The sequence below is a fragment of the Pipistrellus kuhlii genome, unplaced genomic scaffold, assembly GCF_014108245.1.
Source record: "Pipistrellus kuhlii isolate mPipKuh1 unplaced genomic scaffold, mPipKuh1.p scaffold_m20_p_5, whole genome shotgun sequence".
NCBI lineage: Eukaryota > Metazoa > Chordata > Mammalia > Chiroptera > Vespertilionidae > Pipistrellus > Pipistrellus kuhlii.
In genome coordinates this window covers 18,376,457-18,391,807 of record NW_023425551.1, presented here as the reverse complement: position 1 = coordinate 18,391,807, position 15,351 = coordinate 18,376,457, and the positions used below count along the sequence as shown (strand labels likewise).

The window sequence follows — 15,351 nt, the reverse complement described above, 5'->3', positions numbered from 1 at the left end:
ATAGTTTGACATCCCCTGAGGGACCCGGACTGCGAGAAGGTGCAGGCTGGGCTGAGGGTGGACCCTCCCCCCCTCCCCCACAAGTGCACAAATTTTATGCACCGGACCTCTAGTACTTTAATAAAGCTAGGGGAAAAGAAAAGAAAATTGTAATTTTAACATTTTACGTAATTTATAGCTTATATAATGTGTCAGCATGTAGTGAACATGCTATACTATATCTTCAATGAATTCAGCAAGTTCTGTGCAGAGGAATATTGTTCTGTGATGGCTGATCAAAATCTCAGAACCCATTCAATCATCTCAGGAGTTCTTATAATAGGAGTAAATGTTTAAATGTGAGTTATTCAGTAAAAAATACAATTAATCAATAGAGGGAGGGGCAGGATGTAGTTAGCCACTGGGGGGTAATTGTATCATCTTTGCGTGTTTATCTTTGAAGGACAGCGTGTCTCATTTTTAAAAATGTGGTATATCTTTTCACAGCATTGTGTGAAATTCAGTTCATTTTCAATAGATGAGTGATACAAAATGAAATGAATCATTTTATTAGTATGACTTTATTAGCATAATCTTCATATTACCTTTTTTAGTTGTAGACTTGGAGTTTGATGGGGGAGGCAGAGTGTAACATGGCTTTCAAAAACAACCAGTAGCTTCTGTCTTCATATATTTGTACTCTCCATTAGATCATATAAACAAGTATTAAACTTGATTACCAGTCATTAAATCTAACTTTTTACCACATCCTAAATGGTCTAGATTAGGGGGTGTCGAACTCAATCAGAGAAGGGGCCAAAATCTAAAATCTAGCCTAAATCGCGGGCCGAATGGTTTACTGAACAGTCATAAACTGTCATTGTGATGGAAACGCAGCAGAGTGCAGTGATGACAGCACGGTGCGGGCCACATTGCAAGGCCTGGCGAGATGGATTTGGCCCGAGGGCCTTGTGTTTGACACATGTGGTCTAGATACTTGATTTAGACAACATCATAACATCATTCTAATGACTTCAGTATTGGTTATTAGATCTGTCCAGTTAACTTTCATGCTTTTACATTTTGAATATTATTTAAAGAGCTGTATTTTTGCATTTACTTTGCACATCTTTGCCAAGTGTGTGTGTGTGTGTGTGTGTGTGTGTGTATTCCTTTAACCAGGAATAAAAAAATTAACTCTTAAAATTAGGAGGTATTTTTCTAGTTAAATTTTATTGGTTTCAACATTTCAGTATTACTTAAGATTTAATTTTTATAGGGAAGTACAAAACTTTTCAAATAAATTTACTGAAATGTAAAATGAATTCTGCCTTGGTCATAATTTCACCAAAGATTCTGCGATTATAACCAGTTGTAGAAGGTAGATTGCAAGTAAGCTGGAAACAAGATGATTCTTATATTTCAAAAGAAGAAAAGAAAACATTTTGGCAAAAATTAGGAATCAGAATGACTCTCAATAAAGACAGTTGATGTTAAAAGGGGGTTTCCATTTTAAGGAAGCTAAAATGAACTTCAAAGATCTTTCTCATCGCATCAGAATTGGCAGAGTGTTCTGTTAGTATTACATAATGAACTTTAAACTGTTATTTGAAAAAGAATGTTTTATTGAATGCTGATTTCAAACCTCCAGAAATCCAAGATGTAAGTGTAGATTTTGGAATGGGTGAAAGGAGTGAATTTATTACAATAAATATAATCTACTTAATATAGAATTAGCTGATTTTCTGTAGACAGACCTCTTTAAATGTAGTTTATGGTACCAAAAAGAAAAATATTTTTATTATGCAATTTTTAAAAGCAAGAATTTGTTGAGTATGAATTGAGGGCATGTGCATTGTGATGGAAAACACAGTTTTGGGGTTCAGAAGGCAAAAAGGGTTGGGCATGAGTCCTAGTCAGCCACTTCCCAGTATTATCTTGGGAGTTGACTTTATTTCTCCAGGCATAATATTTCTATTTTCTACATAAGATGAATTTCTTACTTCATAGAATTGTGAGGATCAGAAAAGTATTTTAAATACTTTGAAATGCATAAGATATTGTGAGACTAAATAACATGAGATTTTTATGGGAGATATTTTGATTTTTTTTTTTTAAGTTTGATCCTTTGCATTGTGCCCAAAGGAATGGAGGAAATTTTAAGACATGACTTAATAAAATATCTTAAGTGATTATTATAGAAAAAAAAACATGTCAGAGAAGCAAATAAAGGACAGGATTTTTAGAAGCAAGCCGAGAAAGACAGTAAGAAGAAATAGTTTTAAGAGGAAAACTTTCAAACAAGTATCTTAAACTTTAAATAATCCATTAGAACCCAGTTTAAAAATCATTTTAATTAACTCTTAAATATTAATACATGTAATGAATGCTTCTTCATGCACAGGGGCATGCATTTAATATTAATGTCCCCATTGAGATACAAAATTTCACCTAATATGTTTTGAGGGGAGAATATGAATGCAAATTCTTCTCATTTAAATGTTCTGATGTGAATGAGCTTAAATTTGCTATTTCCTAGCCATTTATTTTGTAAAGAGTTATTTCATATGATATTTAAATAGTATAAATAGTTAAAACCTTACAATTTTCAGCCCTTTTCTTCAATCTGTTAAACACAGAGAACTTACTTGAAGCTATTCTTTTTCAGGCACATTTCTGTTGTGTGTGTGTGCGTGCATGCATGTTGTGTGTTGGGTTTATGAACCTACTAAATTTGGTTGTCCAAGCAGATGTAGCATTTGCCCAGAAGATTAATTTTAAAAGTGAAATAATTATATTCATATTCAGTGAAAATAAAAAATGTAATTGAATCCATAAACTAAAATTTAATGAATATAAAACCATATAATTTAATGTAAATGTAGCCAAAATATATGCCAGATTATTGAATTTGTATTTTAGAGATATTCTGATATTTTAACAACTTCTTAATTTGTCTTTTTTGCATTTTGAATTTTATAGTATTTTCTTACATATATCATCTTATTTTAAAAGGTCAAATATAAACTTTTAAAAAATATGTAATTTATTGATTTTTTACAGAGAGGCAGGGAGAGGGATAGAAAGTTAGAAACATCGATGAGAGAGAAATATCGATCAGCTGCTTCCTGCACATCTCCTACTGGGGATGTGCCTGCAACCAAGGTACATGCCCTTGATCTGAATCAAACCCGGGACCTTTCAATCCACAGGCTGACGCTCTGTTCACTGAGCTAAACCAGTTAGGGCTCAAATGTAAAATTTTTGGGAGTTATTGTCATATATGTGGCTCTGAAGTATGAAATATAATTACAGAAACGATAATTCAGTCTCAAAATTGTGTAGCAAGACAGATCAGCTAACTACTTTTTGTCGTGCATGTGACAGAAATGTAATCATTTTCATGAGTGAGCCTAAGTTTCCTGAAAGACGCTTCTACATTTTACCCTTCTGTCTGATTTTTGATGATGGCATTACCCTTCTTTCAGGTGGAAACTGTATGCATCTTTGACTCCTCCTTCTCATTTCCTGTTTTGAACTAGTCATTCTCAGAGTCTTCTCACTATTTTCAATCTCTTTTCACCAATCATCCTGTTGGTTTGTTTATTTGTTAATCCTCACCCAAGTATATTTTTCCATTGATTTCCTAGAGAGAGTGGGAGGGAAGTAGGGGGAGAAAGAGAGAGAAACATCAATTGGTTGCCTCCTTCACCAGGGCCAGGGATGGAACCTACAACCTAGGTATGTGCCCTTGCCCAGAAATCAAACCCTCAACACTGAGGTGTTTGGGCCACTGCTCTAACCATTGATCCACACCAGCCAGGACACCAATCATCCCTTTAATCTTTATGGTTTCTTTCTTGTTTTGTTTTCTAGTACCATGGTTTTGTAGATGTCATTACATCTTTCTGAATCTCAAAGTAAAGTTCTTTGAATTGGTGGTTCCTCTGTGTTTCAATTTTCTCATCTGTTTATGTATTCTGTCTTTTTGTTTCATGCCAATGGATTTTTTTTTTTTTTTCTGGTGATCCTTGGCATCTGTCTTTTTAAAAAAAAATTATTTTTTTAATGAAGGACCTGGTACGAATATGGTGTTCCTCTTTTGTTGTGTAAGTAGCTCTGTAATCTTACTGTTTTGTTTACCTTACCAGGAAGTCTGTTGAGAACTTCATATATATAAAGCTAAGACATATTAACTGGTAGCTTATATTTAGGGTAAACAGGCAAGAAAAATGAGCCAGGCTGTCGGACACTTGTCAGAATGAGAATAAGTGGGACAACAGTTCTGGAAGTCTTTACTCTTCCCAAGTGCTTTTTGTTCAGTATTATTTTTAGAGACACATCCACTTTTTTTTTTTTACTTTTTTTCAAATCTAGGGTGAATGCTCAGCATCATCCATTTCATGTGGAATCTGTTTGGCTTACGTGTTTTTATATACAGACCTTCAGTTATTTCTCCTCAGGTTTGTTTTATTTTGCTATCTACCCAAAGTGCTGAATCTGTGTCCATAGGCACTCTGAGTTTCATTGTCAGATAGAGCCTGTATCTACTGTAGCCTATCATAATGCTTTCAGAGATACGTTTTGAGTCACTTCTCATCTTCCCATAAATGTGTTCCATCTCTAATCTGGGTTTTTTTTTTCCGGCTCACCAGTGACTTGCACATTGCACATTCCAATGTTCAGTTCTTTGTTCTTATCTTACTGGACTTATTAGCAGCATTTGACACATTTGATCACTTCTTAATACACAGGTTTCCAGAACATCACATTCTCAGTTGACCTATTTCCTTAACCACCACTCATTATTTTCCCTTTGAATTTTCTTTTGTATTAGTTTCAGGTGTACAGCTTAGTGATTAGAAAGTCATATTTACATAATGTTCCCCTTGATATTTCCAGTACCACAACAGGCACCATACATAGTTATAAAATAATATTTAAGATCTCTTGGTTGAGCATTGACCTATGAACCAGGAAGTCATGGTTTGATTCCTGGGCATATGCCCAGGTTGCGGGCTGGATCCCCAGTGTGGGGCTTTCAGGAGGCAGCTGATTGATTATCTTCTCTCATCGTGGATGTTTCTATAGCTCTCTCCCTCTCCCTGCCTCTCTGAAATCAATAAAAAAATATATTTTAAAAAATATTTCAGATTTCAGCATCATAATTGTGCAGATGTATTAAAAAGCAATTTTAACTTGCATAGGGACTCTAAAATTTTCTTATTTTTTTCTATTTAAACCAATACATGATGATGTAGTAGCACTTAGCCAAGTTATTGGAGACACCTCAATTTAGATCCAGATTCTGTTACTTATGCTATGACTGAGAGCAAGTCATTTCATATTGGAGCATGTCATTTGAAAATAGAGGAAAGTGTTTGGTGCCAGTGAAAGTTTTCAAATACCTACCTATGTTTGACTTGTAATGTAATAAGAATGATAGTATCTAAGAGTATATGCGGAGCTATTTTAATCATTGAACCTTTTTATTTTAAATTTATCCAACTTCCCACTAAATTTTATAAAGAAAAATCAGTCTTCTTAGAATAAAACTTAGTGAATGTCTTATTATCCATATTATTCTGGTACATTTCTTTTTCAAAATACAAGTTCTGAGAACACTGCTAAGTATTTCCATGATAATAGTGGTTTTTATAATATGCTAGAGACCTGATGCACGAAATTCTACAAGAGTAGGTCTTCGCAGCCACAGCAGCTGCGTTGATCCCTCCCTCACAGCCACGAGTGGCTGCCTGGATCCCTCCTTCACAGCCGTCGCAGCCACGTCAATCTCATGGCTGCAGCCCCGGCTTCATCAGGAAGGATGTCCAGTCTAATTAGCATATCAGGCTTTTATTATTATAGACTAGAAGCCTGGTGCACAAAATTCATGTAGGGGGAGGGTCTCTCAGCCAGGCCTGTGCCCTGGGGGAATGTCCGACTTCCGGGATCGAGCCTAAGCTTGCCGTCAGACATCCCTCTCGCAATCCGGGATGCTGCATGCACCAGGGACCATACTTTTCAAACAGGTGAAAGGCTTCTTGCTGTTGCATGGGCAGCTATATTTTTTTGCCCTGATTATAAAAAGTAGTACATAGCTTGATCCTTCTGAGGCAGTAATACACTTTAAAAGCCATTTTCCCCATCTTATGGGTCGAAAAACTGAATCAGAGAGAAGTTAAGTAATTGGCTTCGTCACACAGTTATAAGTGTCTGAACAGGGCTGACCACAAAATGTGCAAGTCAGGGTCCATGCATGTCATCGCTGCATCATCCTGCTTTCTCAGGGTTAGAGTAGCCTTGCCAGGTTTTAATTTTTCCGGATACATAGGGTCCTAAGCCTGGCCAGCAATCAGGGCCAAACTATGGAATGACCGGCAGGCGGGATGGTCAGGAAGCCCCCGCTGATGCCTGCGTTGGCTGGCTGGCTGGCACTGCCCACTGGCATGCCCTACCTCCCAATTGCCACCTCCGGTTGCCTCCCTCTTGGAGGCTGGACGCTCAATATCGGGGGCAGCTCCTTTGTTGAGCATCTGCCCTCTGGTGGTCAGTTGTTCACGTCGTTCCCCCATTTGGTCGATTTGCACATTAGGGCTTTATTATATAAGATTTCTAAAGTATGAGACTTTAAAGGTTCCAACTTCTTTATCAGAACATTATTTATATAATGATGAAAATAGTGAAAGTTTTGAATTTACTGCTATGCCTCCAAGTTAAAATGAAACTGTCAGTGCATCAGTTCACTCAAAGGTGAGAATTAAAGGAGGAATTACAATAACTACATGGCTGCAGCAGGCAAGAGGAGAGAGTGGGTTATAAAATGGCCAAATTATTTTTGATCAGTTACTCCTTTATTGTTTGTTTTTATAGTTTGAGAATAAGAATACATTTAATATTGTGTCATATCAACCATATGATGCATTTCATTATTTTTATAATCTCAAACTGAAATTAACAACTTTTCATCATTAAGACAATTGGGCATATAAAATACTAATGTAGGATATACTTCCAAATATGTAGTTTAAAAAATACATTTTCCCCATAATTTTTTTCTGATAACAACTTAATATATGGTCTTGAAGAAAATGAGTATTCCATAATTTTGAAGTCTTTCTTCAATTGCTAAATATCGGGTCTAGTAATAATTAATGTCGTTTTTAAACATTCGTTCAAAATCTTGCTTGGCGTTGACTTGTATTGACATAACCTTCAAACACGTGGTATCTACAGAATGTGTGAAGTGCAATTAACAAGTTTTGCTTGAAAAAGTTTGTGTTTGGTTTGGTTTTTGTTGCAAAACTAGGGCTAAGAAGATGGCGGATGAAGAGCATATTCGGCACTGCATGCTTTACGGGTTCCAATTAGGAAGAAAAGCAAGTGAGGCTGCAAAAACATCTGTAGTGCTCTTAGTCAAGATGCAGTTAGCGCCGGAAAATGCCAGCGTTGGTTTGAGAAATTTCGAGAGGGAAATTTTTCGTTAGATGACAAGAGTGGTCGAGGCCGTGTGTCCAATTTTGATCAAGAAGCTCTTCAAGCTCTTTTGGTGCAAAATCCTCAAATTACCCAACAAGAGCTTGCGACAACTTTAAATTGTTCACAAAAAACAATTTCCAATCAATTGCGTGCACTTGGCAAAGTCCAAAAGTTTGGAAAATGGGTTCCTCATGAGTTGACCGACAACAACCGTAATCAAAGAGTCACAATTTGCAGTTCGCTCCTCTCTCGTCAAAACCATTTGCCGTTTTTAGAGCAAATTGTTACCGGAGACGAAGAATTGGTGCTGTATGTTAATTTGAAAAGGCGGCCTCAATGGTTGGACAAAAATGAGGCTCCGCAGCCCACGCCAAAATCTGACTTGCATGGGAAAAAAGTGATGTTGTGTGTTTGGTGGAATTTTAAAGGAATTCTTCATTATGAACTTTTACCATCTAACCAAACCATTACAAGTGCAGTGTATAGTGCCCAATTGGAAAGGTTAGCCCAAGCTTTAAGAGAAAAAGAGCCCACGCTGATTAATCAGAAGGGCGTAATTCTTCACTATGATAACGCACGACCGCATACTACAAGAATCACTGCTGAAAAACTGCGCCAGTTGGAATGGGAAGTTCTCCCTCAACCTGCATATTCTCCTGATATTGCCCCTTCCAATTACCATTTGATTCGTTCTTTGCAAAACTTTCTTCTTGGAAAAAAATTTAATAATGAAGAATGCCTCAAAAATGCATTGACCGAATTTTTTGCATCAAAATCACAAGAATTTTACAACAGAGGGATTAAAATGCTTCCTGAGCATTGGGCACAAGTAGTAGAAAACAACGGCAACTATATTGTTGATTAAATTTTGTTGTATTGTTTAAATAAATTCGATTTTAAAAAGTATTAGAAAACGACATTAATTATTACTAGACCTAATATTATGGTTACCTTTAGTTTATCAGCATAAGGAATACATATGTACATCAAAATGTTGACCACATCTCTGATAATGAAAAATATTTTAACTCATGTTTAAAATGAAAGGTCAAATTTACTCCCTATTAATCACACATACTCATTTCTTCCCTCTGTATACTTGCACATTAACATTTTACATATTTTCAAATTACTGTCCATTTTAGCCTTTAGTTCTATGATTCGTGAAAAGTTATGAGTTTTTAAACTAGACATAATTTTTTCTATACTAATTCTGTTTCAGATGGGCATTGCTTGGAACCAAATAAGTAGCCCTTAATGTTTTCTCCCCTGGTCAAGGGGAAAAATAAAATATCATTTATATTGTAAAAATTGCAATTTTTGTTTTCTTTGTAAATTACTATGTTCCAAAGTAATTTAAATCTATGACAAGAAACACTTTAGTTTTCAAACTTTTTGGTTTGTGTCTACTGAAGGCCCTAGAAATTCAGAGGAAGACCCTGGAAATTCAGAGGGAAAGGTCTATTTAAATTACGTTCTCATTTACTCTCAGTTAGGTTATACTTTTCTAAAACTGTAGTCAGAATAGCCTTCAGGTTTCCCTTGGACTAACTAAGTGCATGCTTTTGCGTTTTGTGGCTTAGTCAGTTTGGCCTGCAGAGCGAGCAGACTGTGATATCATAGAACTTACTGGCAGTGTTTTCTGGAAATGAATACCTACCACTTATTGAAAGTGTTAGCTAATGATGGAAATTAGGTTTAAGGACCAGACCTTGTGGTGATGATAGAGACTGCTAGGTAATGTTGATTTGTATTTTCCAGAATTTTAAATGTGTGATTGCAGGAAGCTCCCTTCAATGAAAAGTGAATGAAAATGTTAAAAAAAAAAAAAAATCTGTCTTGGTATTGCTCTTAGTAACTTGCCTATGAGTTTGAGAGCGAAGTTTATGATAAATATGGAAACTGCAAAAATGAGTAAATAGAGTGACTGGTCATTTTTAAAAATAATTTCAGAGGTCTTTGTATTATAAATGTTCATTAAGTAAAAAGTAGAACTTTGTTCTAATTTCAGGCAATTTACTTTTGCAAATTTCTCCACTATAAAAATTCAACTATAATTTTACAAGGAATAAAAATTGAAAATGATTTTTTTTTTACTAATACCCAGATCTTTTTTTTATTTTAACAGAACCAAAAATTTATTTTATTAAAATCACCCTAACAAAAGTTATTACCTACTTTAAAAAATAAAGGCCTTTTTATACTTTATCAAAAATTAATCCATACAGTTCACCATCCAATGTTCTGTAGAGTCTACCATGTAATAGGGACTAAGCCAAGGCCTGGAGAAATGGAAAATGAAAGACTACCCTCAAAAGTCCTCCCAGACTAGTTAAAGAATTTAACAGGCAAAGAAATAGTTACAGTATAAGGGGGTTGAGTTCAATAGCAGATAAGCACAAAACACGGAGCACAGAGAAAGGAATCAATCTGATTAAATATATTATCCTTGTAAAATGCACTCAGATTCATGGTCATGCTCAGAATTCTTTGTTGTCTACATAATACAGAACAATACTGTCCATTTACGACTCCTCCAAACGATAGTTTAGGACTAGGAATCTGGATTTTGTGGCAGGTTAATATGTCAGAAGCCATGTAACAATTTTAGTTACTATGCTACATGCTTCAAACCTGCCTCCCAGGGGTGTTCTGATATTCTGAGAATGAGTGAATAATTATAAAGCACACTCCAGTTTCTTTCATATAAATGTGTGTGACTGACTCTGTGTGTGTGTGTGTGTGTGTGTGTTGTGCATACTTGCCCTGCTTTTGAAAGGAATCAAGTCTTTCACATCTCATAGCTGTTAAATTTTGTGTGAGCCAAATATTTATATTTCGGCTAATTCAAAATCAACAACGTTTGCCATGAGGAGAAGGGAGCTTTAGGAAGGTTGTCTTTTGTTTTTCTTTTTTCCTTCTTTATTTTTATAGTAACATTATGGGGCTTAATGTTTAATGTCATCTCCATCTTTTTAATCTATGTATTTTCCAAAGAAGATTTAACAAAGAGTTGAAAGTAAAACACTTTAAAAGCCAATGTTAAAGATAGTTATAAATGCACTAGAGGCCCAGTGCGTGAATTTGTCCATGGGTGGGATCCCTCAGCCAGCTGGCGATCACACTGGTCAGGGCCGGCCAGCTGTGGGGAAGACTACAGGAGGCTGGTAGGTGGGTGGGACCATGGGAGTTTGGCTATGGGAGCTCACTGACCACCAGGGTGAAGCTCCTGCCCCCTGGTGGTCAGTACACATCATAGCAACCCATAGACCGTTCATTCGGTTGTTTGGTCACTTAGACTTTTATATACATAGATAGTATAGCAGTTAGTTAAATTAATGTACTTACCATATTTTTCGGACCATAAGACGCACCAGTTTTTAGAGAAGGGAAATGAAGAAAAAAAGATTCTGAAACAAATAGTGTCCTAAAATATTTTATGTGCATTAAAACCCAACATCACAGTCATAAACACATGTAATCAACCCTGTAAAGTAAACAGCAGCATTTAGAACCATTTTAGAGCCGGGCAAGCACACAGAGACCACACAGAGCCGGGCAAGTAAAAAAACTTTTTTTTTAAAGTATATGTGTAGGCTATATTTGGACCATAAGACGCAGGGACTTTTCCCCCCCACTTCTGGGGGGAAAAAAGTGCGTCTTATGGTCCGAAAAATACAGTAATACTCATTGAACTTTTACAGGGGGGAAAAATGTATATAGCATGATAAGCATATTTTAAAATGACCTTGCTTTGCTTTGAGTACGGAAAACATTTTCTAAATTATGCTTTCGTTCAGAATTTAAATTTATCATTTTCTCCTAGAATTTAAATGATATCTTTTATGGATAGAACTGAGAAAATTAGTTATTTTCTTCCTACATTCTCCATACCATACCAGTGTAATAAACAAAAATACTTTTTCCCCCCAATTAAATCCTTTCTAATTTTTTTCTTGTTTTATTTTCTGTTTTTTAATTCTAAAGGCCAGTATTATATGTGTTATGTGACTGTATCTATAAAACACACACACACACACACACAAAAAAAAAAATCAAACAAACAAACAAAAAAAACCCAACAGGTAAAAATCCAAGACTTGGTTCAGTTTACTGTCCAGTGGAGACAGACAATAAGAAAACAAATATGGAATAAAGGGCAAGCAAAGCAGGGAAAAGGGATAATTGCTGTTTTAAATGAGATGGTGAAGAAATGTTTCAGAAAGAAGCTGATAAGTAGAATTTTGAAGAAAAAAAATCATGGTGTCTGGGCAATAAAGCATCTCCAACCAAAATCCTGAGTCAGGAATGTATTTGATGTGCATTTTGTGCAGCAAAGATGGCCCTAGCTGGTTTGGCTCAGTGGGTAGAGCATCTGCCTGTAGACTGAAGGGTCCTGGGTTCAATTCTGGTCAAGGGTATATGCCCAGGTTGCCGGCTCAGTCCCCAATAGGGTGTGTGCAGGAGTCAGTCAGTCAATGATTCTTTCTCATCATTGATGTTTCTATTTCTCTTTCCCTGACCCTTCTTCTCTGAAATCAATAAAAAAAATATTTTTTTTAAAAAGTGGCCAATATGGCTGGAGTAGAAGGAATGAGGGGAAAGTAGAAGACAGTGAGAACAGAGGGATAGTGAGGGGCCAGGTTGTACACAGCCTTGTATAAATGAAGTACAGAGCACTGCCCATCCCCAGCACTGGCAATATTCACAAGAGACATATTTTTGACAGGGAGAAGTAGGTGGGATTGTGCTGTTTGATACTTGCTATATTAATAAAAGTGAACAAACTGTTTTTGCAGAGTATATTTAACGTAGTGACAAATAATTCCTCATTGAGAAGGCTATTTACTAGGTGTATTGGTTAATTGGATTTTTTTTCAATAGATGGAGTTACACATATGTTGATATATATGCAATTTGATATGTATGCTATTTTGTTGTATTGACAACAAGATTCAAAACTTCATATGTCAAATTTTTTGAAGGTGTTCACATCATAGATATTTTCACAATTAAAAATGTCAAATTTCGTGCCAACAAAAGATCATTTGTGGGAAGTTTTAATTCATTACTTTATTTTGAAGAAAAGTCCGGCTGAATACTTTGGGAAGCTTATGGTGAACATGATCCATCTCAAGACACTTTTGAATGTTGGTTTCAACACTTTAAAAGTGATTATTTTGATGTGAAAGAAAAACAATGTCCAGGACAACTGAAAAAGTTTGAAGACCAATAGTTACAAGCATTATTGGATGAAGAGGCATGTCAACCTAAAAAACAACTTGCAGAAAGATTAAATGTTGCTCAGCAAACAATTTCCAATCATTTACAAGAAACAGAAAAGATTTTTTTTTCCAGAAAAGATTTTAAAGGAAGGAAAATGGGTGCCACATCAACTGAACGAAAGACAAATGGAAAACCGAAAAGTCATTAGATCAAGTTCTAAAGAAGTCTAATGGCAAAATTTTCTCCTTTTTAGGAGGTTAGTGTTTCTTAAGGCCCTCAACTGTTGGGATGAGACCCACCCCACATTGTGGAGCACATTTTGCTCTACACGGACTCTATTAATTTAATAAAGTAAAAAAAAAAAAAAAAAAAAAAAAAAAAAAAAAAAAAAAACCTTCGCAGGAACATCTGAGATGTTTGACCATATATCCGGGTACTGTGGCCTAGCCAAGTTGGCACATAAAAATAGCTACCACAGCAAGCTACTCATTATGAGCTTTCACCCTAATAAAAGTGAACTAAGGTACAAATGTAGATAAATATAGATTCTTCATCTAAAATTTACATAGAACTGCTATTTTTACTCAAACTTATGTCTTTTTGTATATTCTTTACTGAAAAGTTTGAACAGACATTTATGATTGTATTTCCAAATGATATTATTTCAACAGGCAATCTCAATTGAATACTAAGATTATATATTTGGGTAGTAATCCACTTTTAAAACCTATTTTTAACACATCCCAAAATTAAAACTGTATAATATGTAGGTTCCCCCCCCCCCTAATTTTATAAACTAAAAATAATAGATATGGGTTTTTGTTGTTGTTGATTTTCATCATTTTGAAGTTACTTTGTAATTGGATAAGAATTTAAACACCAGTAATCAGCCTAGGTTAAATTTTACAGCAGATTACAATAGTACCACATATGTAAGATGTTGCTAATTCCTGAACATTATGACTACTTTCATTTAAAGTGTCACGCCAGACTGTTCTTAATGGTTGTAGCTGGAGAGAGATGGTGGGGGCTGGGAAAGTGGGAATTTCACCATTTGTTGTATATACTAAAGTATTATTAAAATCTTGCATTAAGAGTTGGCATTACTTGAATATTTTACAATATATTTTACTCAGGTTTTTAATTTTTTTAATTCAAGGCCAATGTTAATATAGGTATAAAAATGTGTCTGCCCATCAAAATTACTTTAAAAATTTATTACAGTTAAGACAAATCTATTCATTTGCTGTGTGATATTTCTTCAGACAAGGATATCTTTTTTTCTAGATTCGAGGTCAGAAATCATAATTTATCCTTTATAATTTATCTTTTATTACTGAAAGCTCAATAGCCATTCAATAAATATTAGTTGATTGGATAAAAGTAGTATTGGCCTTGACTGGCTAAAAGTAGATGGTGAGAGAATTTTTTAAATGAACCCAAAACTTTTTTAAAAATCATGTTTTATGGTACTGTGTTTATTTTGGATATACTGTTACAAAGTGATAAAAAAAAATATTGTTTTGTGTTGATCTCAATAATATTTTAATAAAAATAATTAAATCCCTGTGAGAGGGAATAGTGTTTTGTGTCAACTCTGAATTTTGCTAATTGATAACAATAGTACATTGCAGTTCGCACATCTAACCTGCATGTGATAGCCTTTAGAATTATTTGAACAATCTCTTCTGAGATCCTCACTCATTGGTTTGCTGATGGACAGAGATTGTAAAGTAAATGAGACCCACACTGTGTTCATTTTTAACCTGTGCTTGACTTTGAACCTGTATCTTTTCCGATGAGATGCAGTGGGTTATCTCCTTAGAAGCCATTTATTACAAAGAAATGCAGTAAAGTGCATTGGGAACAAAAAAGATGAATCCACACATGATAAAAGAATTTTTCTCAAGTTGTTCAGTCACTATTATCATTTAAAGGAGAGAATCAAAGGGAATTTTCATTTTCCAGATATTCCCCGGTAATGAAGAAACAGCACAATGTGCCATAGCAGGAGGCCAGGTCAAAGGGAAATTCAAATAGATTTATTTATTCTTTTTGAGAAAATGAAGTGATTTTTTTTCTAGCCTTTGTGATACTTCTTTATGAAAACTTGATGACCTCAAGTTAGAAATAAATCTTTCGAGGAAGAGATGCAGCAGAGCAGGAATAATGGTATATATAATTTTTGAGCCGAGAGCAGGATATGGACACATCTTGCTCTGTTGCTGGGATGGAAAAACTGGCTTAGCTTGCCTTGAGTCAAGTGTCTTAGCTAAACTCTCCAACCATTTCTGACCATAGTATTCATGATGCAACTTTAAAGGATCCTGCCGTACAAGTGAGGCTTTTTTCTTATATGTAAGCTGTAGGGGTTGTGTCTTTGTGACATAAATGTCTTCAAAATAAAATGAGTAGGTATAATAAGCAGATAGTCACACTTTTTTCTTTTCACAGGAATTATCAACATAGAAGGAATGCCTTGTGACCATCATACAGATACAGCACCAATGGTAAGGCAGTCTATTTCTGCATTATTAAAACTGATAAGAAGCTACAATGATACTGGTTATAATAATGTCCTTGTACAAAATTCTTATCCTCCCTTTTGTCAGTAGTTATATCCCTCATATTTTTTTAATTAATGAAGAAAATTTACTAATTTTTGCC

The 15,351-nt window shown here is 35.1% G+C and overlaps 1 protein-coding gene across 23 annotated transcripts in view; it reads left to right on the top strand.

Moving 5' to 3' along the window:
• Positions 1-15,351, top strand: part of AHI1 (Abelson helper integration site 1) — a 152,312-nt gene that overhangs the window by 63,411 nt on the left and 73,550 nt on the right. For all 23 annotated transcript variants that reach the window (XR_006739956.1, XR_006739955.1, XR_006739954.1 and 20 more), the window contains one exon: positions 15,139-15,194. Coding sequence is in view for 20 of the 23 variants with exons in the window: in XM_045572623.1 (XP_045428579.1) it covers positions 15,139-15,194 (56 nt within the window). In the remaining 3 variants the exon portion in view is untranslated. The remainder of the gene's footprint in view (positions 1-15,138; positions 15,195-15,351) is intronic.